The 22,286-nt window shown below is 43.8% G+C and overlaps 1 protein-coding gene across 3 annotated transcripts in view; it reads left to right on the forward strand.

The window, feature by feature from the left end:
- The window catches only part of abca7 (ATP binding cassette subfamily A member 7), a 61,867-nt gene that overhangs the window by 8,826 nt on the left and 30,755 nt on the right, over positions 1–22,286 (forward strand). For all 3 annotated transcript variants that reach the window (XM_062960331.1, XM_062960329.1, XM_062960330.1), the window contains 17 exons: positions 2,021–2,148; positions 3,692–3,813; positions 4,853–5,041; positions 5,930–6,019; positions 6,376–6,601; positions 7,167–7,306; positions 9,693–9,809; positions 10,432–10,611; positions 12,115–12,329; positions 12,415–12,600; positions 13,739–13,961; positions 16,260–16,481; positions 16,604–16,808; positions 17,605–17,724; positions 18,032–18,203; positions 20,879–21,010; positions 21,839–21,978. In XM_062960331.1, coding sequence (XP_062816401.1) covers positions 2,021–2,148; positions 3,692–3,813; positions 4,853–5,041; positions 5,930–6,019; positions 6,376–6,601; positions 7,167–7,306; positions 9,693–9,809; positions 10,432–10,611; positions 12,115–12,329; positions 12,415–12,600; positions 13,739–13,961; positions 16,260–16,481; positions 16,604–16,808; positions 17,605–17,724; positions 18,032–18,203; positions 20,879–21,010; positions 21,839–21,978 — 2,807 coding nt within the window. The remainder of the gene's footprint in view (positions 1–2,020; positions 2,149–3,691; positions 3,814–4,852; positions 5,042–5,929; positions 6,020–6,375; positions 6,602–7,166; positions 7,307–9,692; positions 9,810–10,431; positions 10,612–12,114; positions 12,330–12,414; positions 12,601–13,738; positions 13,962–16,259; positions 16,482–16,603; positions 16,809–17,604; positions 17,725–18,031; positions 18,204–20,878; positions 21,011–21,838; positions 21,979–22,286) is intronic.

Below are 22,286 nucleotides of genomic sequence, written 5' to 3' on the forward strand. Positions count from 1 at the left end.
AGAGTCCAATAGCTAATCCTTTCTATGTATACATTGCCCTCTTGTGGCTGCATCTGAGCTCTGCATGCATCCATTCGTAGATATAGATCAGTAACTAATCCTTTCTATCTCTATACTCCCCTCTTGTGGCTGCATCTGAGCTCTGCGTGCATCCATTCGTAGATATAGATCAGTAGCTAATCCTTTCTATCTCTATACTCCCCTCTTGTGGCTGCATCTGAGCTCTGCATGCATCCATTCGTAGATATAGATCAGTAACTAATCCTTTCTATCTCTATGCTGCCCTCTTGTGGCTGCATCTGAGCGCTGCATCCATCAATCCCTAGAGTCCAATAGCTAATCCTTTCTATGTATACATTGCCCTCTTGTGGCTGCATCTGAGCTCTGCATGCATCCATTCGTAGATATAGATCAGTAACTAATCCTTTCTATCTCTATACTCCCCTCTTGTGGCTGCATCTCAGCTCTGCATGCATCCATTCGTAGATATAGATCAGTAACTAATCCTTTCTATCTCTATGCTGCCCTCTTGTGGCTGCATCTGAGCGCTGCATCCATCAATCCCAAGGGTCCAATAGCTAATCCTTTCTATCCATATCCAGACACCCCTAGAAGCCAATAGCTAATCCTTCCTAGCTATACACTGCCCTCTTGTGGTTGTAGCTGAGCACTGCGTTCATCCATGCATAGCTAGCTATAGATCACTAGCTAATCCTTTCTATCTATACTGCCCTCTTGTGGCTGCATCTGAGCTCTGCATCCATCAGTCCCAAGGGTCCAATAGCTAATCCTTTCTATCTATATCCAGACACCCCTAGAAGCCAATAGCTAATCCTTTCTATCTATATCCAGACACCCCTAGAAGCCAATAGCTAATCCTTTCTATCTATATCCAGACACCCCTAGAAGCCAATAGCTAATCCTTTTTATCTATATCCAGACACCCCTAGAAGCCAATAGCTAATCCTTTCTATCTATATCCAGACACCCCTAGAAGCCAATAGGTAATCCTTTCTATTTATATCCAGACACCCCTAGAAGCCAATAGCTAATCCTTTCTATCTATATCCAGACACCCCTAGAAGCCAATAGCTAATCCTTTCTATCTATATCCAGACACCCCTAGAAGCCAATAGCTAATCCTTTCTATCTATATCCAGACACCCCTAGAAGCCAATAGCTAATCCTTTCTATCTATACACTGCCCTCTTGTGGCTGCATATGAGTGCTGCATACATATATACTTAGAGTCCGGTAGCTAATCCTTTCTATCCCTATACTGCCCTCTTGTGGCTGCATCTGAGCGCTGCATACATATATACTTGGAGTCCAGTAGCTAATCCTTTCTATCCCTATACTGCCCTCTTGTGGCTGCATCTGAGCACTGCATACATACATATATATCTCGAGTCCAATAGCTAATCCTTTCTATCTCTATATTATCCTCTTGTGGTTGTAACTGAGCATTGCATACATACATTCCTAGAACCCAATAGCTAATCCTTTCTATCTATACACTGCCCTCTTGTGGTTACATCTGAGCACTGCATACATACATATATATCTCGAGTCCAATAGCTAATCCTTTCTATCCCTATATTATCCTCTTGTGGCTACATCTGAGCATTGCATTCATACACATCTAGAGTCTAATAGGTAACTATTTCTATCTCTATTCTGCCCTCTTGTGATTGCATTTATCACTGCATATATACATACATAATCTACAGGTCAGTAGCTAATCCTTTCTATCTCTATACTGTCCATTTATTTGTTTTCAGGGCCCTAGTTCCCAAATAGGATGGATTTTTGAGTTGACACCCCGCCGGTATTTTAAGTTGGACCCTGACGAGTTTATCTGTACATGTTTGGTCCAGATCCATCATGCCACGTAGGACCCTTTGCAGAACAAACAGACGTATAAATTTTCAGTTTTTACATTGGGATTCCTTCCGCGAACTACTTAGGCTGGAGTAGTTTCCGGGTTTGAGGAAATCTGTCTGAATTTTTTCCATTTTAGCCTCTCCCGCCTCTTCGTCGACACTCAAAAGATACTCCACCGACTCAATGACCCAACAATACAGACGAGTCTCTCCAGGCTCCTATCCGCCTTGGGCCAGATGGGCAACGAAGGACGTTCGGCACCGAGTAACTATTATATTTATTGTTTTACTAGCTTGGGGACCCGGCGGTGCCCGGGTCATTTGAGAAAGACATTGTTTACAGCTGGGTTCAGTGGGTGTGGGTGAACTGCAACTCCCACATGCAAGTCCCATTGTCCATGGGCTATCCCCCTCCAAACAGTGACAGGGTCTTGAGTAAGCATTGGTGGGGGTTGTAATGGTCTCGAGAAGTGAATGAAGGTACTGCAAGTCCCATCATTCGTGGTCCAAATTCTTCCAAACCACACCAGGATGTGTAGTGGGCCATGGGGGCTCTGTGTGCCAAGTTTGGTGTTTATCAGACATTGGTGAGGGTCCTAGTGGTCTCAGGAAGGGAGTCAAGACACTGCAAGTCCCATCATCCATGGTCCAAACTCCTCCAAACCACACCAGGATGTAGAGTTGGTGACGGGGGCTCTGCGTGCCAAGTTTGGTCCTGATTTATTGTTTGTGGAAGTCGCAGTGCTCTGAGGAAGCAAGTGAAGGTATTGGAAGTCCCATCGTCCTTGGTCCACCCTCCTCCAAACCACACCAAGGTGTAGAGTGGCTCATGGGGGCTCTATGTGCCAAGTTTGGTCTTGATCAGTCATTCGTGGTAGTTGCAGTGGTCTGAGGAAGTAAATAAAGGTATTGCAAGTCCCATCATCCATGGTCCAAACTCCTCCAAAACCACACCAAGGTGTAGAGTGGCTCATGTGCCAAGTTTGGTCTTGATCAGTCATTCGTGGTAGTTGCAGTGCTCTGAGGAAGTAAATAAAGGTATTGCAAGTCCCATCATCCATGGTCCAAACTCCTCCAAAACCACACCAAGGTGTAGAGTGGCTCATGTGCCAAGTTTGGTCTTGATCAGTCATTCGTGGTAGTTGCAGTGCTCTGAGGAAGTAAATAAAGGTATTGCAAGTCCCATCATCCATGGTCCAAACTCCTCCAAAACCACACCAAGGTGTAGAGTGGCTCATGTGCCAAGTTTGGTCTTGATCAGTCATTCGTGGTAGTTGCAGTGCTCTGAGGAAGTAAATAAAGGTATTGCAAGTCCCATCATCCATGGTCCAAACTCCTCCAAAACCACACCAAGGTGTAGAGTGGCTCATGTGCCAAGTTTGGTCTTGATCAGTCATTCGTGGTAGTTGCAGTGCTCTGAGGAAGTAAATAAAGGTATTGCAAGTCCCATCATCCATGGTCCAAACTCCTCCAAACCCCACCAGGATGTAGAGTTGGTGACGGGGGCTCTGCGTGCCAAGTTTGGCCCTGATTTATTGTTTGTGGAAGTCGCAGTGCTCTGAGGAAGCAAGTGAAGGTATTGGAAGTCCCATCGTCCTTGGTCCACCCTCCTCCAAACCACACCAAGGTGTAGAGTGGCTAATGGGGGCTCTATGTGCCAAGTTTGGTCTTGATCAGTCATTGGTGGGAGTTGCAGTGGTCTCAGGAAGGGAGTGAAGGTACTGCAAGGCCCATCATCCTTGATCTGTCCTTCCCCCAACTGCACCAAAATACGTCCAATCTCCTGGGCTTCTCTCCTTCCTTCCCAGCCCTACAGCTCAAGGCCCTTCTGAAAGAGAACGAGAGCTTCTCCCAGTTCCTCCGAACGAACGCCTCTTTCCCGCCCGACTTGGTGGACGAACTCCTCGCATCTCGACTCAACTTACGAGTGGTGAGTCAGACGGATCGAATTATTATTATTATTATTATTATTATTATTATTATTATTATTATTATGACACAGCAAACAAGATAGACATGCTGGATTTCTAATCCCAAAATCCCAAGTCAAACACTTCCCAAGCGTCTAGGACTGTGTGAAACTCCTCAAAGCACAGCAAAGAATCAGTACAAGAAAACTGCACTACAAACTAGAGCTGACAGCTGGCACAACAATTATTACTATTATATTATTATTATTATGACACAGCAAACAAGATAGATATGTTGGATTTCGTATCACAAAATCACAAGTCGAACACTTCCCAAGTGTCTAGGACTGTGTGAAACTCCTCAAATCACAGCAAAGAATCAGTACAAGAAAACTGCACTACAAACTAGAACTGAGAGCTGGCACAATTATTACTATTATATTATTATTATTATGACACAGCAAACAAGATAGATATGCTGGATTTCGTATCCCAAAATCACAAGTCGAACACTTCCCAAGTTTCTAGGACTATTATTATTATTATTATTATTATTATTATGATACAGCAAACAAGATAGACATACTGGATTTCGTATCACAAAATCACAAGTCAAACACTTCCCAAGTTTCTAGGACAATTATTATTATTATTATTATTATTATTATTATTATTATGACACAGCAAACAAGATAGATATGCTGGATTTCGTATCACAAAATCACAAGTCGAACACTTCCCAAGTTTCTAGGACAATTATTATTATTATTATTATTATTATTATTATTATTATTAATTGCCTTTGTGCTGATGTCTTGCTCCTGGGCTGCAAGGATCAGGCCTTCTGTCTCCTTCTTCAGGGTCCCATTCGTGAGCCAGAGCCAGGTCTTCTCCTTCTCAGCTTTTCCTTCAATTTTGTCAAGGAACTTTCCATGCAGTGTTTTGTTGTGCCAGCTGTCAGCTCTAGTTTGTAGTGCGGTTTTCTTGTACTGGTTTTTTGTTTATTATTATTATTATTATTATTATTATTATTATTATTATTATTATTATGTCTCTCAGTTCTCCCTCGCTGGCATGCCGTTGAAGCGGATCGTCTGCAACGCGTCGCTCCTCTCGGAATTTCTGGCGGCTCCGAATGCCGGGGCGGCGGAGCGGGTGCAACAGGGTCTCTGCGCTTTGCCGGAGGCCACCTTGGAAGCCTTGGAGCGCCGTTTCTTCTTGGAGGCGGATTGGGTGAAAGTCCTGGCGGTAGGTGGAGACGGGGCCGCTAATCCCAGCATTTCTTGAAGTGTTGCTGTGAGTTTTTCGGGCTGTATGGCATTCCTGTCTGACGTTTCGCCTGCATGTGTGGCTGGTGTCTTCTGAAGTTCTGTTGGCATTGAGGCAAGTGGAGTGTGTATATGTATATATATATTTGTGGGAGAAAAAAATTCGGGCTGTATGGCTATGTTCCAAGAGCATTCTCATCTGACGTTTCACCTGCATGTGTGGCTGGTGTCTTCTGAAGTTCTGTTGGCATTGAGGCAAGTGGAGTGTGTATATGTATATATATATTTGTGGGAGAAAAAACTCTTGTCTGTTTGGCTATGTTCCAAGAGCATTCTCACCTGACGTTTCACCTGCATCTGTGGCTGGCGTCTTCTGAAGTTCTGTTGGCATTGGTGTGTGTGTGTATATATATATAATCTGTGGGGGGAAAACTCTTGTCTGTTTGGCTATGTTCCAAGAGCATTCTCACCTGATGTTTCACCTGCATCTGTGGCTGGCGTCTTCTGAAGTTCTGTTGGCATTGAGGCAAGTGTAGTGTGTGTATATATGGGAGAAAAACTTGTCTGTTTGAAGCAAGTATGAATGTTGCAGTGAGCAAGCTTGAATAGCATTGAGTAGCCATGAATTTTGCAATCATCGAGGGTATCTGCATAGAAGTAGCCTGGCCTCTGTTGCCTGGAGGCATCCTCTCTTTGGGAGGTGTAAACTGGCACGTGATTGCCTGATGTCTGGGGTTCTCCTGATACACTGTACTTGCTCCAAAAATGCACAGCGACCCAGTGGTTCCACTCATGAAAACCTTCGACAATCCCTTCAAATTTTAGTCTTTTATCCCTGACTTCTGTGGTGTTTTCCTCCTACAAACAGGATCGTCTCGGCTCCGGATCGGTCGACATTGCGAATGCCGTGGACGCCTTCCGTCTTTTCCTCCGAGGGATCGAACCGTTAGCCAAGGAGGTACATAACTTGAGTTGGGAAAACTGTTGCACCCCAGCGGAGGTCCACCTTGGGTAAATATTTACCCATTCGGGCAAAACATGAACGCATTCCTCTGACCTTGAGCACCCTGCTTTCTAGCCAGAATTACTCAAAAACATTCAACCCACCGATGCCTCGATTAATGTAATTTTATTGGTTGAAATTTCCCACCCTCGGCTTATACTGGAGTCAACGTTTTCCCAGTTTTCTTGTGATAAAATTAGGTGCCTCGGGTTATATTCGGGTCGGCTTCTACTCGAGTATATACGATAGTGTAAATGTGACTCCAAATCGGGCGACTTTCAGACGCGACACGCCGCGTTTTCTCCTTCCAGGTCTCCTCGTTTTCCAGCTTCGCCGACTTCCGCGACAATCTCCGCGCCTTCTCCGGCCCGTCGCCCGCCTCGGCGTTCGCCTCCGTGTCGCGGATTTTCTGCGGGGATCCCGACCGAGGGGGGCTCAAGATCCCGTCGTTAAACTGGTACGAGGACAACGACGTCCGGAGTTTCCTCGCTCGCAACGGCTCCGCGAGGACGTCCATCCCCTTGGGCAACTCCAGCAGTGAGTGACGATTTCCCGGGTTAGAAAGTGTAACACATACAGCACCCCTGTTAGGTAGGCACGTTCTACATACAACTTTTTACACGACTGCTATCAGTATACACAGGTGGTGATGGATTAAAGATGGCAAGGATTGCGTCTCCACTTTCTTAACCCTTCAGTGAACACATGTCCATTAGAACTGTATTTCATCCAATGCATTCCTACCGTGTTTCCCTGAAAATAAGACAGTGTCTTATATTAATTTTTGCTCTAGGTCTTATTTTCAGGGGGTGTCTTATTTTTCCATGAAGAAGAATTCACATTTATTGTTGAGCAAAAAAATGAACATCTATATATATAAAAGAGTCATGGCATCACGGCGACCCACAAAACAACAAAACTACAGGCCCCCCAACCTCGAAATTTGACAACACAACCCATCATCCACGCCTCTAGGTTGATACAACAAAAAGAAAAGAACAATAAAGTCCTAATTAGAGGGAGAGGAATAATTGTTTTTATCCAATTGCTGCCAGTTTGAAGGCTCCAATGTTTCGATCTGGCGATCTGTCTCTATTTCCAGGTTCCTTCTGCCAAGATCTGGTCCAGAGTCTCGAATCCAGTCCGCTCACGAGGATCTTGTGGCGAGGAATCAAGCCGCTGTTTGTTGGCAAAATCTTGTACGCCCCGTCGACGCCGTCGACGAGAAAAGTGATGGCGGAGGTACGGAATTACTTTTTTGGGAAATGATCTATAAATTCGGAGTCAACTATCGAATAAATGCAGTTTGAGACCACTTTCATGACTCAACGGTATAGATTCCTGGGAGTTATAGTTTGCCGAGGAGGACTGTGGTTATCAAAGACAACGGAGCCAAAATGTCGGTTTCCGATTCTTAAATTGTTTTTCTAAAAATCTTATTGTGTTCCTGATTCAAGCATAGAATCATAGAATCATAGAATAGTAGAGTTGGAAGAGACCACATGGGCCATCTAGTCCAACCCCCCGCTAAGAAGCAGGAAATCGCCTTCAAAGCACCCCCGACAGATGGCCATCCAGCCTCTGCTTAAAAGCCTCCAAGGAAGGAGCCTCCACCACGGCCCCGGGGAGAGAGTTCCACTGGTGAACAGCCCTTCTCACCGTGAGGAAGTTCTTCCTGAGGTTCAGGTGGAATCTCCTTCCTTTCCTGTAGTTTGAAGCCCTTGTTCCCTTGTGTCCTAGTCTGCAGGGCAGCAGAAAACAAGCTCCCTCCCTCCTCCCTAGGACTTCCCTTCACGTATTTGTCCATGGCTCTCATGTCTCCTCTCAGCCTTCTCTTCTGCAGGCTAAACATGCCCAGCTCTTTAAGCCGCTCCTCATAGGGCTTGTTCTCCAGACCCTTAATCATTTTAGTTGCCCTCCTCTGGACGCTTTCCAGCTTGTCAACATCTCCCTTCATCTGCGGTGCCCAGAATTGGACACAGTGTGATTCCAGGTAACGTGGTCTGACCAAGGCAGAATAGAATAAGGGGGAGCAGGACTTCCCTGGATCTAGACGCTATTCCCCTCTTGATGAGGCCAGAATCCCATTGGCTTTTTTAGCTGCCGCATCACATTCTTGGCTCATGTTCATCTTCCTCCCCACGAGGACTCCAAGGTCTTTTTCGCACACACTGCTCTCAAGCCAGGCCTCGTCCCCCATTCTGTCTCTTTGATTTCCATTGTGGAATATCTTGCATTTGTCCCTGTTGAACTTCATTTTGTGAGTTTCGGCCCATCATCTCTCTAGTCTGTCAAGATCGTTTTGAATTCTGCTCCTGTCTTCTGGAGTGTTAGCTCTCCCTCCCAGTTTGGTGTCGTCTGCAAACGTGATGATCGTGCCTTCTAACCCTTCGTCTAAGTCGTTAATCAAGATCCTGAACAGAACCGGGCCCAGGACGGAGCCCTGCTTGTGGCACTCCACTTGTCACTTCTTTCCATGATGAAGACGACGCATTGGTGAGAATCACCCTTTGGGTTCGTTCGCTTAGCCAATTCCAGATCCACCTCACCGTAGTTTTGTCTAGCCCACATTTGACTAGTTTCCTTGCCAGAAGGTCGTGGGGGACTTTGTCGAAGGCCTTACTGAAATCCAGACACGCTACATCCACGGCATTCCCTGTATCGACCCAACTCGTAACTCTATTGAAAAAAGAGATCCGATGAGTCTGGCATGACTTGTTTTTGGTAAATCCGTGTTGACTATTAGCCATGACCGCATTTGTTTCTAAGTGTTTGCAGACCACTTCCTTAATGATCTTTTCCAGAATCTTGCCTGGTATTGATGTGAGGCTGACCGGACATTGGTAATTGTTTGGGTCGTTCTTTTTTCCCTTCTTGAAGATAGGGACCACATTCGCCCTCCTCCAATCTGCTGGGACTTCTCCCGTTCTCCAAGAACTCTCGAAGATCATTGCCAGTGGTTCTGAAATAACTTCCGCTAGTTCCTTCAGTACTCTTGGGTGTAGCTGATCTGGCCCTGGGGACTTGAATTCGTTTAGAGAGCCCAGGTGTTCCTGGACAACTTGTTTCCCTATTTGGGGTTGGATTTCCCCCAATCCTTCGTCCATTCCATGTTGCTGAGGTTGAAGATGGCTTTCTTTTTGTGAGAAGACCGAGGCAAAGAAGGCATTAAGCAGTTCTGCCTTTTCCCTATCCCCTGTCACCATCACCCCATCTACTCCTTGCAGTGGCCCTATCGCCTCCTTTTTCTTCCTTTTTCTACCAACGTAAGCAAAAAAGCCTTTTTTGTTGTTTTTTATGTCCCTGGCAAGCCTGAGCTCATTTTGCGCTTTAGCCTTGCGAACCTTTTCCCTACAGGAGTTGGCTATACGTTTGAATTCTTCTTTGGTGATTTCTCCCCTTTTCCACTTCTTGTGCATGTCACTTTTGAGCTTTAGCTCAGTTAGAAGTTCTTTGGACATCCATTCTGGCTTCTTTGCACTTGTCTTATTTTTCTTCTTTGTTGGCACTGTTTGCATTTGCGCCTTGAGTATTTCACTTTTGAAAAACTCCCATCCATCCTTAACTCCCTTGTTTTTTAAGCAGAAGGAAATCTGTGTTTATTTTTTGTCGTCGTCTTCGGTTGTAGGTGAACCGGACCTTTCAGAACCTCGCCGTTTTGCGCGACGTAAAGGGAGCTTGGGATGAGTTGGGACCTCGCGTTTACACCTTCATGAACGCGAGCCTCGAATTGGGCGCGATCCAGGTTTGTCGTTGGTGGCATCCCCACGAGTTTTTTAGACTCAAACCACGCCGATTGTATACAGTAGAGTCTCACTTATCCAAGCTAAACAGGCCTGCAGAAGCTTGGATAAGCGAATATCTTGGATAATAAGGAGAGATTATGGAAAAGCCTATTAAATATCAAATTAGGTTATGATTTTAGAAATTAAGCACCAAAACTTCATGTTATACAACAAATTTGACAGAAAAAGTAGTTCAATACACAGTAATGTTATGTTGTACTTATTGTATTTACGAATTCAGCACCAAATTATCACGATATATTGAAAACATTGACTACAAAAATGGCTTGGATTATCCAGAGGATTAGTGAGACTCTACTGTATTTATATGCGAATTTTTATGAATGCCTAACGTAATTTAATTTTAATTGATTTGAAATGTACTGTATTGTTTTTATATATGTGCTTTTTATTGTAAGCCGCCCTGAGTCCCCTATTGGGCGAGAAGGGCGGGATACAAATACTGTAATAAATAAATAAAATAAATCCCAATTTCGGGATTGGGATCGGAAGTTCGGGATCGGAAGCGCGAAAGAGCGAAGATGAAAAAATTCTGCATCTAATTCTGTTTATCTTCCGCAGAGTTTGCTGGACACTCCCGGTGTCGTCCAGTTGTTGGAACAACAGCTTCAAGGGACATCGTGGAACTTGACAACCATTAAGGAGTTCTTGTCTCCCGACGCCGAAAGTCCGGGATACACTTGGCACAAAGCCTACGCCGCCGTGGACAGCGGCATTAGGACGTTGTCGCAGTTCACTGAGGTGCGTTCCGAAATTGTTCCAAAATTGTTCCAAAATTGTTCCAAAATTGTGGCCTGCTCCATTTGTTCCTTTGACGGCAGCACTCTGATGAATTGGTGAATCGTCCATCTCACCAATTCTTCTGTTCAATGTCAGACTCAAACACATCTGAAGTTCAAACATTTATTTCAATATCTATAATACATATTTACAAAGCATAGCAAAAGCCATCGCTCTGAGCTGGCATTCTTCTATAGCCTCTTCGCTCGGCAAGCACAGCTCAACACACTCTGAGATAAGAAGCACATTCCTCAGTCCGAAGGAAGTTCCCAACCTCCAAAGCCTGATAGGTCATAGCAGTCACAACAGGCTGTCAGTCAAACCAGCCTGCTGTTAACTGTTTCATGGCTGAAAACACACACTCTTGCAAAACAGCAGAAACGCTTGATTGACATTTCATACCCATACAACCATAATTATTTATTTATTATTTATTTACAGTATTTATATTCCGCCCTTATTCTCACCCCGAAGGGGACTCAGGGCGGATTACAATGAACACATATATGGCAAACATTCAATGCCAACGGACAAACAACATACAGTATAGACAGACACAGAGGCATTTTAACATTTTTCCAGCTTCACGATTCCGGCCACAGGGGGAGCTGTTGCTTCACCATCCACTAGTGGCTGTACTTCCTCATTCCTTTCCTCATGTTTTGCTGGCAGTTTTATGGTGCTGTAAATTAGTTAAATTAGCCTCCCGCATAAAGCGTACCTAAATTTCCCTACTTGACAGATGCAACTGTCTTTTGGGGCTGCATAGGTCAACAGCAAGCCGGGCTATTTAATGGTCGGGGGCTTAACCCGACCCGGGCTTCGAACTCATGACTTCTTGGTCAGTAGTGATTTATTGCAGCTGGTTACTAGCCAGCTGCGCCACAGCCCGGTCCAACAGGAATCAGAGGAGGAGGTCTTGCAAGTGCCCACATTTCAGGAAAGGCGAAAGGAAACAGAGCAGAGACGCCGTTTAGCTAGAATAGCTGCCAGAAACGTCAAAGTAATTGGGAACCGCCCTAGCAGCTCCTGTCGAAGTGTGGGAGATCAATCGACAGTGGTTATGGGCCCAGCACACTTCCGCTGCGCAACTCTGTTTCGTTAGAGATTCTGAAAGCTGTGTGGGGGAACTCAGAGCTATAAATCAGAAGCAGGAGTAGTCAGCTTTCGCTGGTAACAAATTTGACGCTTAAGCCTTTGCTCCCTTTGTGCCTGCTTTGAGTCTGCGTTTGGGAAATTACTCCTAAGGATTTATTGTTGTTTCTTCATCTGAAGTGAGACTACTGCTTTATTTGGGACTTTTATCCGAGACTTGAGGACTGTGTCTGCAGTAAGACTTCTTTGCTTTCTTCTGTATTATACAACTGCGTGTGCTGTTCTTTTATGTTTTGCTGAAGTAAAGCGTTTTTCATTTACTTACAACGTTGTATCAAGGATGTTCTTGAGCACCTCATTTTTCCCTAGTGTGTCTCGTTGGACAAGATTGAGGCGGCCGCTTCGGAGGATCAGCTCGTTGAACGTGCCTTGCAGTTGCTGGACGATCGCCGCTTCTGGGCCGGAGTCGTCTTCCTGCCGCCGGACAACCGGAGCAAATTGGACTCCGACCTTCCCCGCCATGTCCGCTTCAAAATCCGGATGGACATCGACGACGTCACCCGGACCAACAAGATCAAGGACAGGTTGGTTATTGTGTCGAGCTCGAATCGGGTCTTGGGGCCACCTTGATTAAAAGCGTTGACTGTATCGTCGTTCGTTTGTAATCAGGTTTTGGGATCCGGGACCCGCCGCCGACCCCTTCAACGACTTGCGTTACGTCTGGGGCGGCTTTGTTTACATTCAGGATCTGGTGGAGCAAGCCATATCGCGGGTCCTTGCCGGTCCCTTGTCGCCACAACGCCGTATGGGGGTCTACGTCCAGCAAATGCCTTATCCCTGCTACGTCGACGATATGTGAGTATTTGCTAAAGGGAGCTCTTTACTAGGCATGTCCGATCGATGAAAAAAATGTTTCAATTCTCGTTTCTAAAGTAGGGGGCGCTGGCGATTCGATATAGAAAGTATTTCCGATTTTTTTCACCCAAAAATTTCGGATATTTCCGAAAATTCGTAATGATTCCAAATGTTTCTAAAACGGGGGACGCGCATGCGCAATCGCTACGCACCGGGCTTGTATGGCAATCTTCCATGTGGACGCAGAGGACGTTAGCCCCCACCTTTGCGTCCATCGTGGAAGCTTCTGATTGGCCGGGGAGCGGCAGCCATGTTAGGCTGCACTAAGCTCCCATTCAAGGTAGGTTGCAGAAACATTTTTTAAAAATATATATTTTTAAAAATATATTTTTTAAAAATGTTATGGGGGGAAAAAATTAACGAAACATTAAGAGACAATTAGAGAATGAGCCAACAATGCTTCGAATTACATTGCTGGTTGTGCTGTGAGACAATGTCTCGGAATGCGTATCAAAAAGCGAGAACAATCCGAAATAATTCCGATATACGATTCAAAACGATTTTTTTTGGACATGTCTACGAATTACATTGCTGGTTGCGCTGTGAGACAATGTCTCGGAATGCGTATCAAAAAGCGAGAACAATCCAAAATAATTCTGATATACGATTCAAAACGATTTTTTGGACATGTCTAATGCGTATCAAAAAGCGAGAACAATCCGAAATAATTCCGATATACGATTCAAAATGATTTTTTGGACATGTCTACGAATTACATTGCTGGTTGCGCTGTGAGACAATGTCTCGGAATGCATATCAAAAAGCGAGAACAATCCGAAATAATTCCGATACACGATTCAAAACGATTTTTTTGGACATGTCTACTCTTTACGTCTTTGCTTCTGACATAGAATCGTAGAGTTGGGAGAGACCCCTCTTGGAAGATGGCCATCCAGCCTCTGCTGGATTATTCGAGACGAGTTGTGACCAAAATAGAATACAATGGGATGATGACTTCCCTTGATCTTGGGGATCATTTCGTCCTTATTGACTCACCCAAACGTCATGGATCATTGACCATTGAACCTCCGTACTCTGATCCTGTTGATGGTCGGCCTCTCCCGTTGTCCTCCTCCAGCTTCCTGCGGGTCTTGAACCGCTCCTTGCCCCTCTTCATGACGCTGGCCTGGATCTACTCGGTGGCCATGATCGTCAAAGGTGTGGTCCACGAGAAGGAGGCCCGGCTGAAGGAGACCATGAAGATCATGGGCCTCAGCAACGGCATCCTGTGGCTGAGCTGGTTCCTCAGCAGCTTCATCCCGTTCCTCATCAGTTCCGCGCTGCTCGTCCTCATCCTCAAGGTGAGTTCCTTGTCGATCTTCGAACGCTGCTCTTTCTTTTTTATCAATCATTTCCGAAGGGCATGCTAGGGAAACTGGAAGGGTAGGAGTGTTGGTATTAGTGTTAGTAAGTTAATCAATCTTAACAAATGCCAAAGAAATCATCTAGAGGGGGCAAAGTGGTTTAGGGGCAACAGAAAAACATTTAATTATTACTTTATTATGACACAGCAAACAAGATCGATATGCTGGATTTCGTTTCACAAAATCACAAGTCGAACACTTCCCAAGTGTTTAGGACTGTGTGATGTATTTTCGGATGATGCGTGCAGATCCCAGCAGGGTGGCCTTTTGCAGTTGGCAGATCGTAATTTTGTCAATGTCTATTGTTTCCAAATGCCGGCTGAGATCTTTTGGCATGACACCCAATGTGCCCATCACCACCGGGACCACCTGTACTGGTTTCTGCCCGAGTCTTTGAAGTTCAATCTTGAGGTCCTGATAGCGGCTGAGTTTTTCCTGTTGTTTTTCGTCAATGCGACTGTCACCTGGGATGGCGACATCAACGATCCAAACCTTTTTCTTTTCCACAACTGTGATGTCTGGTGTGTTGTGTTCCAGAACTTTGTCAGTCTGGATTTGGAAGTCCCACAGTATCTTTGCGTGCTCATTTTCCAATACTTTTGCAGGTTTGTGATCCCACCAGTTCTTTGCTGCTGGGAGGTGGTACTTGAGGCAGAAGTTCCAATGAATCATTTGGGCCACGTAGTTGTGCCTCTGTTTGTAGTCTGTCTGTGCGATTTTCCTACAGCAGCTGAGGATATGATCAATGGTTTCGTCGGTTTCCTTGCACAGTCTGCATTTTGGGTCATCAGCTGATGTTTCGATCTTGGCTTAATTGCCTTTGTCCTGATGTCTTGCTCCTGGGCTGCAAGGATCAGGCCTTCTGTCTCCTTCTTCAGGGTCCCAATCGTGAGCCAGAGCCAGGTCTTCTCCTTGTCAGCTTTTCCTTCAATTTTGTCAAGGAACTTTCCATGCAATGTTTTATTGTGCCAGCTGTCAGCTCTAGTTTGTAGTGCAGTTTTCTTGTACTGATTCTGCTCTAGTTTGTAGTGCGGTTTTCTTGTACTGGTTTTTTGTCTGCTGTGCTTTGAGGAGTTTCTGATTTTTTACTTCAATCAAAGCAGATTCTTCACTTTGCTTGACATCTTCTGCCAGGGCATCTTCTTCTTCTTTGACAGCTTGTTTTACTTGTACGAGTCCTCTGCCCCCCTGATCTTCTAGGCAGATACAGCCGGTCAACATCACTGCGAGGGTGCAGTGAATGATGAATGGTCATGAGTTTTCTTGTTTTTCTGTCCAAATTATTACTATTATTATTATTATTATTGACACTACGACATAGTATGACACAGCAAACAAGATATGCTGGATTTTGTATTATTATTATTATTATTATTATTATTATTATTATTATTAATAGTATTAAGACAGGGAGCTCTGGTGTGGGCTGGTCCATGAGGTCACGAAGAGTCGGAAGCAACTGAATGAACAAATAATTATTATATTTATTTACATCCCGCTTTATCTTTCCAGACGGAAAGCAGAGATTCAGGCTGTAACCGTTTCACTGACGTTGCTTCCAGCAGCTCGCTAATGCAGCTTCCAGCTACTTTACCACTTTACCAAGTGATTCCACCTGTTGGGCCTATTGTTTTTAATACTAATGATGTTTAATACTTTTATAATATTTGTATATTTTAAATTGTATTGTAATGCTTGTGGCCTCCGCCGGGATAATGTACCGTGTTTCCCTGAAAATAAGACAGTGTCTTATATTAATTTTTGCTCCCAAAGATATGCTAGGTCTTATTTTCAGGGGATGTCTTATTTTTCCATGAAGAAGAATTCACATTTATTGTTGAACCAAAAAAAAAAAGAACATTTATTATATACTGTACAGTAGTTGTCATCACAAACCAACATAACCGGACAAACTGCAAATCCTATTAAGAATTTCTTGTTACTACCATTATTTCCATGTACAACTGGTATGTACATTTACCAATTCTGCATGCTCTGGTGTTCTGATTGGCAAACAAAAACCTTGCTAGGTCTTACTTTCAGGGGAGGTCTTATATTTAGAAATTCAGCAAAACCTCTACTAGGTCTTATTTTCCGGGGATGTCTTATTTTCAGGGAAACAGGGTACCTTTTGTAGTTCTTTTAACCAGTCTTTTAGAGTTAACTTTTCTACTTTTTGAGTTATTTCTCAAAAATCGATCCAGTGTTTTCTTCTTCTCCTTCTCGTTCTTCCAGGTCGGAGACATCTTGCCCTACAGCGACCCGGCCGTGGTCTTCCTTTTCTTGGCCGCTTTCGCCGTGGCCACCATCTCCCAGTGTTTCCTCATCAGCACCTTCTTTTCCCGCGCCAACCTGGCCTCGGCGTGCGGCGGCATCGTCTACTTCTCCTTCTACCTCCCTTACGTCTTGTGCGTCGCGTGGCGGGACCGCATCACCTTCCCCTTGAGGCTCTTCGCGGTGAGGATCCCAATGTTTCGTTCCCGGGTTGTAAATATCATTTCCTAATTGGTTCTGTCATAACAACATGGAAAACGTTTATTCATCCGGACTTAGTGGAAGAGCTTTTTCTCCCTTGCCAGAGTTTCTTGTCCCCGGTTGCGTTCGGCTTCGGATGCGAGTATTTCTCCCTCTACGAAGAGCAAGGCGTCGGCATCCAATGGCAGAACTTGAACGCGAGCCCCGTGGAAGGCGACCGCTACACCTTCGCCACGTCGGGTGGTTTGCTCCTCCTGGACGCCCTGTTATACGGAGTGGCGACTTGGTACATCGAAGGCGTGTTCCCAGGTAAAGAACGAGAAGGATCCCCGAGCCCTTGATGGAGTACTTCCTCATTCTTTGGCACACTGGAAGTTTTTATGGTGTCGTACATTCATTCAAATAGTCTTCCTGCATAAAGCTGTACCTAATTTTCCTACTTGACAGATGCAACTTTTTCAAGTTGCTTAGGTCAACAGCGAGCTAGGCTATTAACGTTCGGGAGCTCAGTCCGACCTAGGCTTCGATTCCATGACGTCTCAGTCAGTAGTGATTTATTGCAGCGGGCTACTAACCAGCTGCGCCACAGCCAGGCCAAAATTAATAATAATAAAAAATAAAATAAAATAATAATAAAAATAAAATAATAATAATATAAATAATAATAAAAATAAAAATAATAAAAATAAAATAAATAATAATAATAATGAAATAATAATAATATAATAAAAATAATAAAAATAAAATAAATAATAATAATGAAACAATAATATAATAAAAATAATAAAAATAATAAAAATAATAAAAAATAATAATCATAATGAAATAATAATAATGTAATATAAATAAAAATAATAAAAATAAAATAATAATAATGAAATAATAATAATATAATAAAAATAAAAATAATAAAAATAATAGAAATAAAATAAATAATAATAATAATGAAATAATAATAATATAATATAAATAAATAAAAATAAAAATAATAAAAATAAATAATAATAATGAAATAATAATAAAATTTAATAAAAATAAAAATAATAAAAATAATAATAATAAAATAAATAATATTAATAATGAAATAAAAAATAATTTCATCTAGGCCAATACGGCATCCCGAAACCGTGGAATTTCCCCATCCTGAAGAGTTACTGGTTTGGAGAATCCTCTACCAACGGTTCCCCGCATCCGATTCCGACAAGTGTTTTCAACTCAACCAAAGGTAAGCTTTGCTTTTTGGTTTTCCTGGATTTTCTGAACCTTTGTAAAAAAATAGCTGTTTTGGGGGAAATCTGCCCGTCGAGAAGAATTGGATTTGTAAAATAGTGTTAACCATGTCAGCTCATGCTGAGTAAGAAATTGCCGATTATAGCATTTTACAAGCATGCGCAGTAGGCTGATTAACAATGGAATTTTACCGACTCGTGCAATCCTTAGCCATCCTCACACCGTCTCCCTGTTTTTTCCTCCTCTTTGGGTTCCCATTGGTGGCTGGGAAATACTGCTCAAACGTATGCCGTTTCCCGCAGCGATCGTGGAGGACCCGCCGACGCAGTTCAAAGTCGGCGTCTCTATCCGCAACCTGGTGAAGATCTACCACAGCAGCAGCAAAATTGCCGTCAATGGGCTCAGCCTGGACTTTTACGAGGGACAGATCACCTCCTTCCTGGGACACAACGGGGCCGGCAAGACCACCACCATGTAAGCCGTCCCTGTGTGAGCCTCGGCTTTGTTGTGGGTTGACTTTGGCTTTGCTTTGAGGCCGAGAGAGTGTGGCCTGCCCAAGGTATCCATGGCAAACAGAGACTGGACTAGATGCCCTTTGGGGTTCTCTTCTCAAGACTCCACATTCTCCATTCCTTCCTAGGCAAAGGATTAGACAATAATAATAACAACAACAACAACAACAACAACAATTTGGACTAGGCAAGGGGTTGATCTGTTGTTGTTGTTAGTATTATTATTATTAGGACTAGATGTCTTTTAAGACTCCACGATTCTCTAATCCTTCCTAAGCAAGGGATTGGCTAATAATCATCATCATCATCATCATTTGGACAAGTCAAGGGATTGTTCTGTTGTTGTTGATGTTGTTGTTGTTGTTGTTCGGGCCAGGCTGCAATAAATCACTACTGACCAAGAGGTCATGAGATCGAAGCCCAGGTCGGATTAAGCTCCCGACCATTTAATAGCCTAGCTTGTTGTTGACCTAAGCAGCCCGAAAGACAGTTGCATCTGTCAAGTAGGAAATTTAGGGACCGCTTTATGCGGGGAGGCTAATTTAACTAATTTACCACACCTTTAGGGATTGGCTAATAATAATCCTCATTAGCATTTGGACTAGGCAAAAAGTTGGTCTAGGATTATTATTATTTGGACTAGATGAAGGGTTCCCTGGATGGCCATCCGTTGGGAGAGCTCTCATTGTGTCTTCCTTCATGACCGAAGGGAGTTGGACTGGATGGCCTTTGGGGGTCCCTTCCAACTCTAAGATTTATATATATATGTCCATCATTCCATCCAACCATCTTCGCAACCATGTATCTCACCCATCACTCATCGTCCCATCAGTCCACTTGTCATTCTATATCTATTATATCCATGATTCCCTCCATCATTCCATCCATCCATCTTCTCGTCCATGTATCTTCTCACCCATCACTCATCGTCCCATCAGTCCACTTGTCATTCTCTATCTATTATATCCATGATTCCCTCCATCATTCCATCCATCCATCTTCTCGTCCATGTACCTTCTCACCCATCACTCATCGTCCCATCAGTCCACTTGTCATTCTATATCTATTATATCCATGATTCCCTCCATCATTCCATCCATCCATCTTCTCGTCCATGTATCTTCTCACCCATCACTCATCGTCCCATCAGTCCACTTGTCATTCTCTATCTATTATATCCATGATTCCCTCCATCATTCCATCCATCCATCTTCTCGTCCATGTATCTTCCTACCCATCACTCATCGTCCCATCAGTCCACTTGTCATTCTGTATCTATTATATCCATGATTCCCTCCATCATTCAATCCATCCATCTCCTCGTCCATGTATCTTCCTACCCATCACTCATCATCCCATCAGTCCACTTGTCATTCTATAGCTATTCTATCCATGATTCCCTCCATCATTCCATCCATACATCTTCTCGTCCATGTATCTTCTCACCCATCACTCATCGTCCCATCAGTCCACTTGTCATTCTGTATCTATTATATCCATGATTCCCTCCATCATTCCATCCATCCATCTTCTCGTCCATGTATCTTCTCACCCATCACTCATCATCCCATCAGTCCACTTGTCATTCTATAGCTATTATATCCATGATTCCCTCCATCATTCCATCCATCCATCTTCCCGTCCATGTATCTGCTCACCCATCACTCATCGTCCCATCAGTCCACTCATCATTCCATATTTATTTTTGTTCTTCATTCCATATATTTTCCATCCATCCACCGTTCCATTGTTCCATCAATCTTTTCTTTCATCCCTCCATCATTCCATTCATCCATCTTCTCGTCCATGTATCTTCCTACCCATCACTCATCGTCCCATCAGTCCACTTGTCATTCTGTATCTATTATATCCATGATTCCCTCCATCATTCCATCCATCCATCTTCTCGTCCATGTATCTTCCTACCCATCACTCATCGTCCCATCAGTCCACTCATCATTCCATATTTATTTTTGTTCTTCATTCCATATATTTTCCATCCATCCACCGTTCCATTGTTCCATCAATCTTTTCTTTCATCCCTCCATCATTCCATTCATCCATATTCTCGTCCATGTATCTTCCTACCCATCACTCATCGTCCCATCAGTCCACTTGTCATTCTATATCTATTATAGCCATAATTCCCTCCATCATTCCATCCATCCATCTTCTCGTCCATGTATCTTCCTACCCATCACTCATCGTCCCATCAGTCCACCTGTCATTCTATATCTATTATATCCATGATTCCCTCCATCATTCCATCCATCCATCTTCTCGTCCATGTATCTTCCTACCCATCACTCATCGTCCCATCAGTCCACTTGTCATTCTATATCTATTATATCCATGATTCCCTCCATCATTCCATGCATCCATCGTCTCGTCCATGTATCTTCCTACCCATCACTCATCGTCCCATCAGTCCACTTGTCATTCTATATCTATTATATCCATGATTCCCTCCATCATTCCATCCATCCATCTTCTCGTCCATGTATCTTCCTACCCATCACTCATCGTCCCATCAGTCCACTTGTCATTCTATAGCTATTATATCCATGATTCTCCTATCCTTCCTAGATGTCCTTTGGGGTTCCCACCCGAGACTCATGATCTTTTTATCTTTCCTAGGTCCGTCTTAACTGGCCTTCTGCCTCCCAGTTCCGGCACGGCATACATCCTGGGCAGGGACATCCGTTCGGAGATGGACCTCATCCGCAAGACGCTGGGGATGTGTCCGCAACACAACGTCCTCTTCGACATGTAAGGAACCACTAGTTTTGACTCGGGTTGGGCTATCTATTAGGCATGTCCGATCAATGAAAAAAATGTTTCAATTCTCGTTTCTAAAGTAGAGGGCGCTGGCGCTTCGATATAGAAATTATTTCCAATTTTTTCACCCAAAAATTCTGGATATTTCCGAAAATTCGTAATGATTCTAAATGTTTCTAAAATGGCGGACGCTCATGCGCAATCGCTACACACTGGGCTTGTATGGCAATCTTCCATGTGGACGCAGAGGACGTTAGCCCCCACCTTTGCGTCCATCGTGGAAGCTTCTGATTGGCCAGGGAGCGGCAGCCTTTTAGGCTGCGCTAAGCTCCCATTCAAGGTAGGATGCAGAAACAATTTTTTAAAAAAAATTTTAAAAAATATATTTTTAAAAATTTGGGGTGGGGGAATTAACGAAACATTAAGAGACAATTAGAGAATGGTCCAACAATGGTTCGAATTACATTGCTTGTTGCGCTGTGAGACAATGTCTCGGAATGCGTATCAAAAAGCGAGAACAATCCGAAATAATTCCGATATACGATTCAAAATGATTTTTTGGACATGTCTACTATCTATACTGTCCGTGGCAAATACGTCAATATGCTCACAATATAGGCTAACAGCATCACCACCCGTTTAATCATTCTGCAATTGTGTGACGGACCACATGTCCATTAGAACTGTATTTTACATAATGGGATCGCTACGAATGCATTCTTTATCTAACACAACCACAACGGCAATAGATTTGGGTTCGCCATATTGAGTTTGTGAGTCCATCCCTTTCCCCAGCTCACTTTCCCTCCCTTTCCCCAGCTTGACCGTGGAAGAGCACATTTGGTTCTACGGGCGCCTGAAGGGCCTCTCCGGGCAGCAAGTCCGAGACGAGATGGAACAAATCATCCAGGACGTGGGGTTGCCCCACAAACGCCGAGAACAGACCAAACGCCTGTCGGGTGAGTTTCGGTGTCGAGATCAAGACCAGCAAGTTGAACACGTTGTCTTCTTTACTGTGGGTTAGGTGTCAAATAATCCAACTAAAGCGCCTGAGAGTGTTCGGGGAGAATTACAAACAGGTTAGGCTCTAGACATGTCCAAAAAATCGTTTTGAATCGTATATCGGAATTACAGTAGAGTCTCACTTATCCAACATAAACAGGCTGGCAGAACGTTGGATAAGTGAATATGTTGGATAACAAGGAGAGATTAAGAAGAAGCCTATTAAATATCAAATTAGGTTATGATTTTACAAATTAAGTACCAA

The sequence above is a fragment of the Anolis carolinensis genome, unplaced genomic scaffold (assembly GCF_035594765.1).
Source record: "Anolis carolinensis isolate JA03-04 unplaced genomic scaffold, rAnoCar3.1.pri scaffold_7, whole genome shotgun sequence".
Lineage (NCBI taxonomy): Eukaryota > Metazoa > Chordata > Lepidosauria > Squamata > Dactyloidae > Anolis > Anolis carolinensis.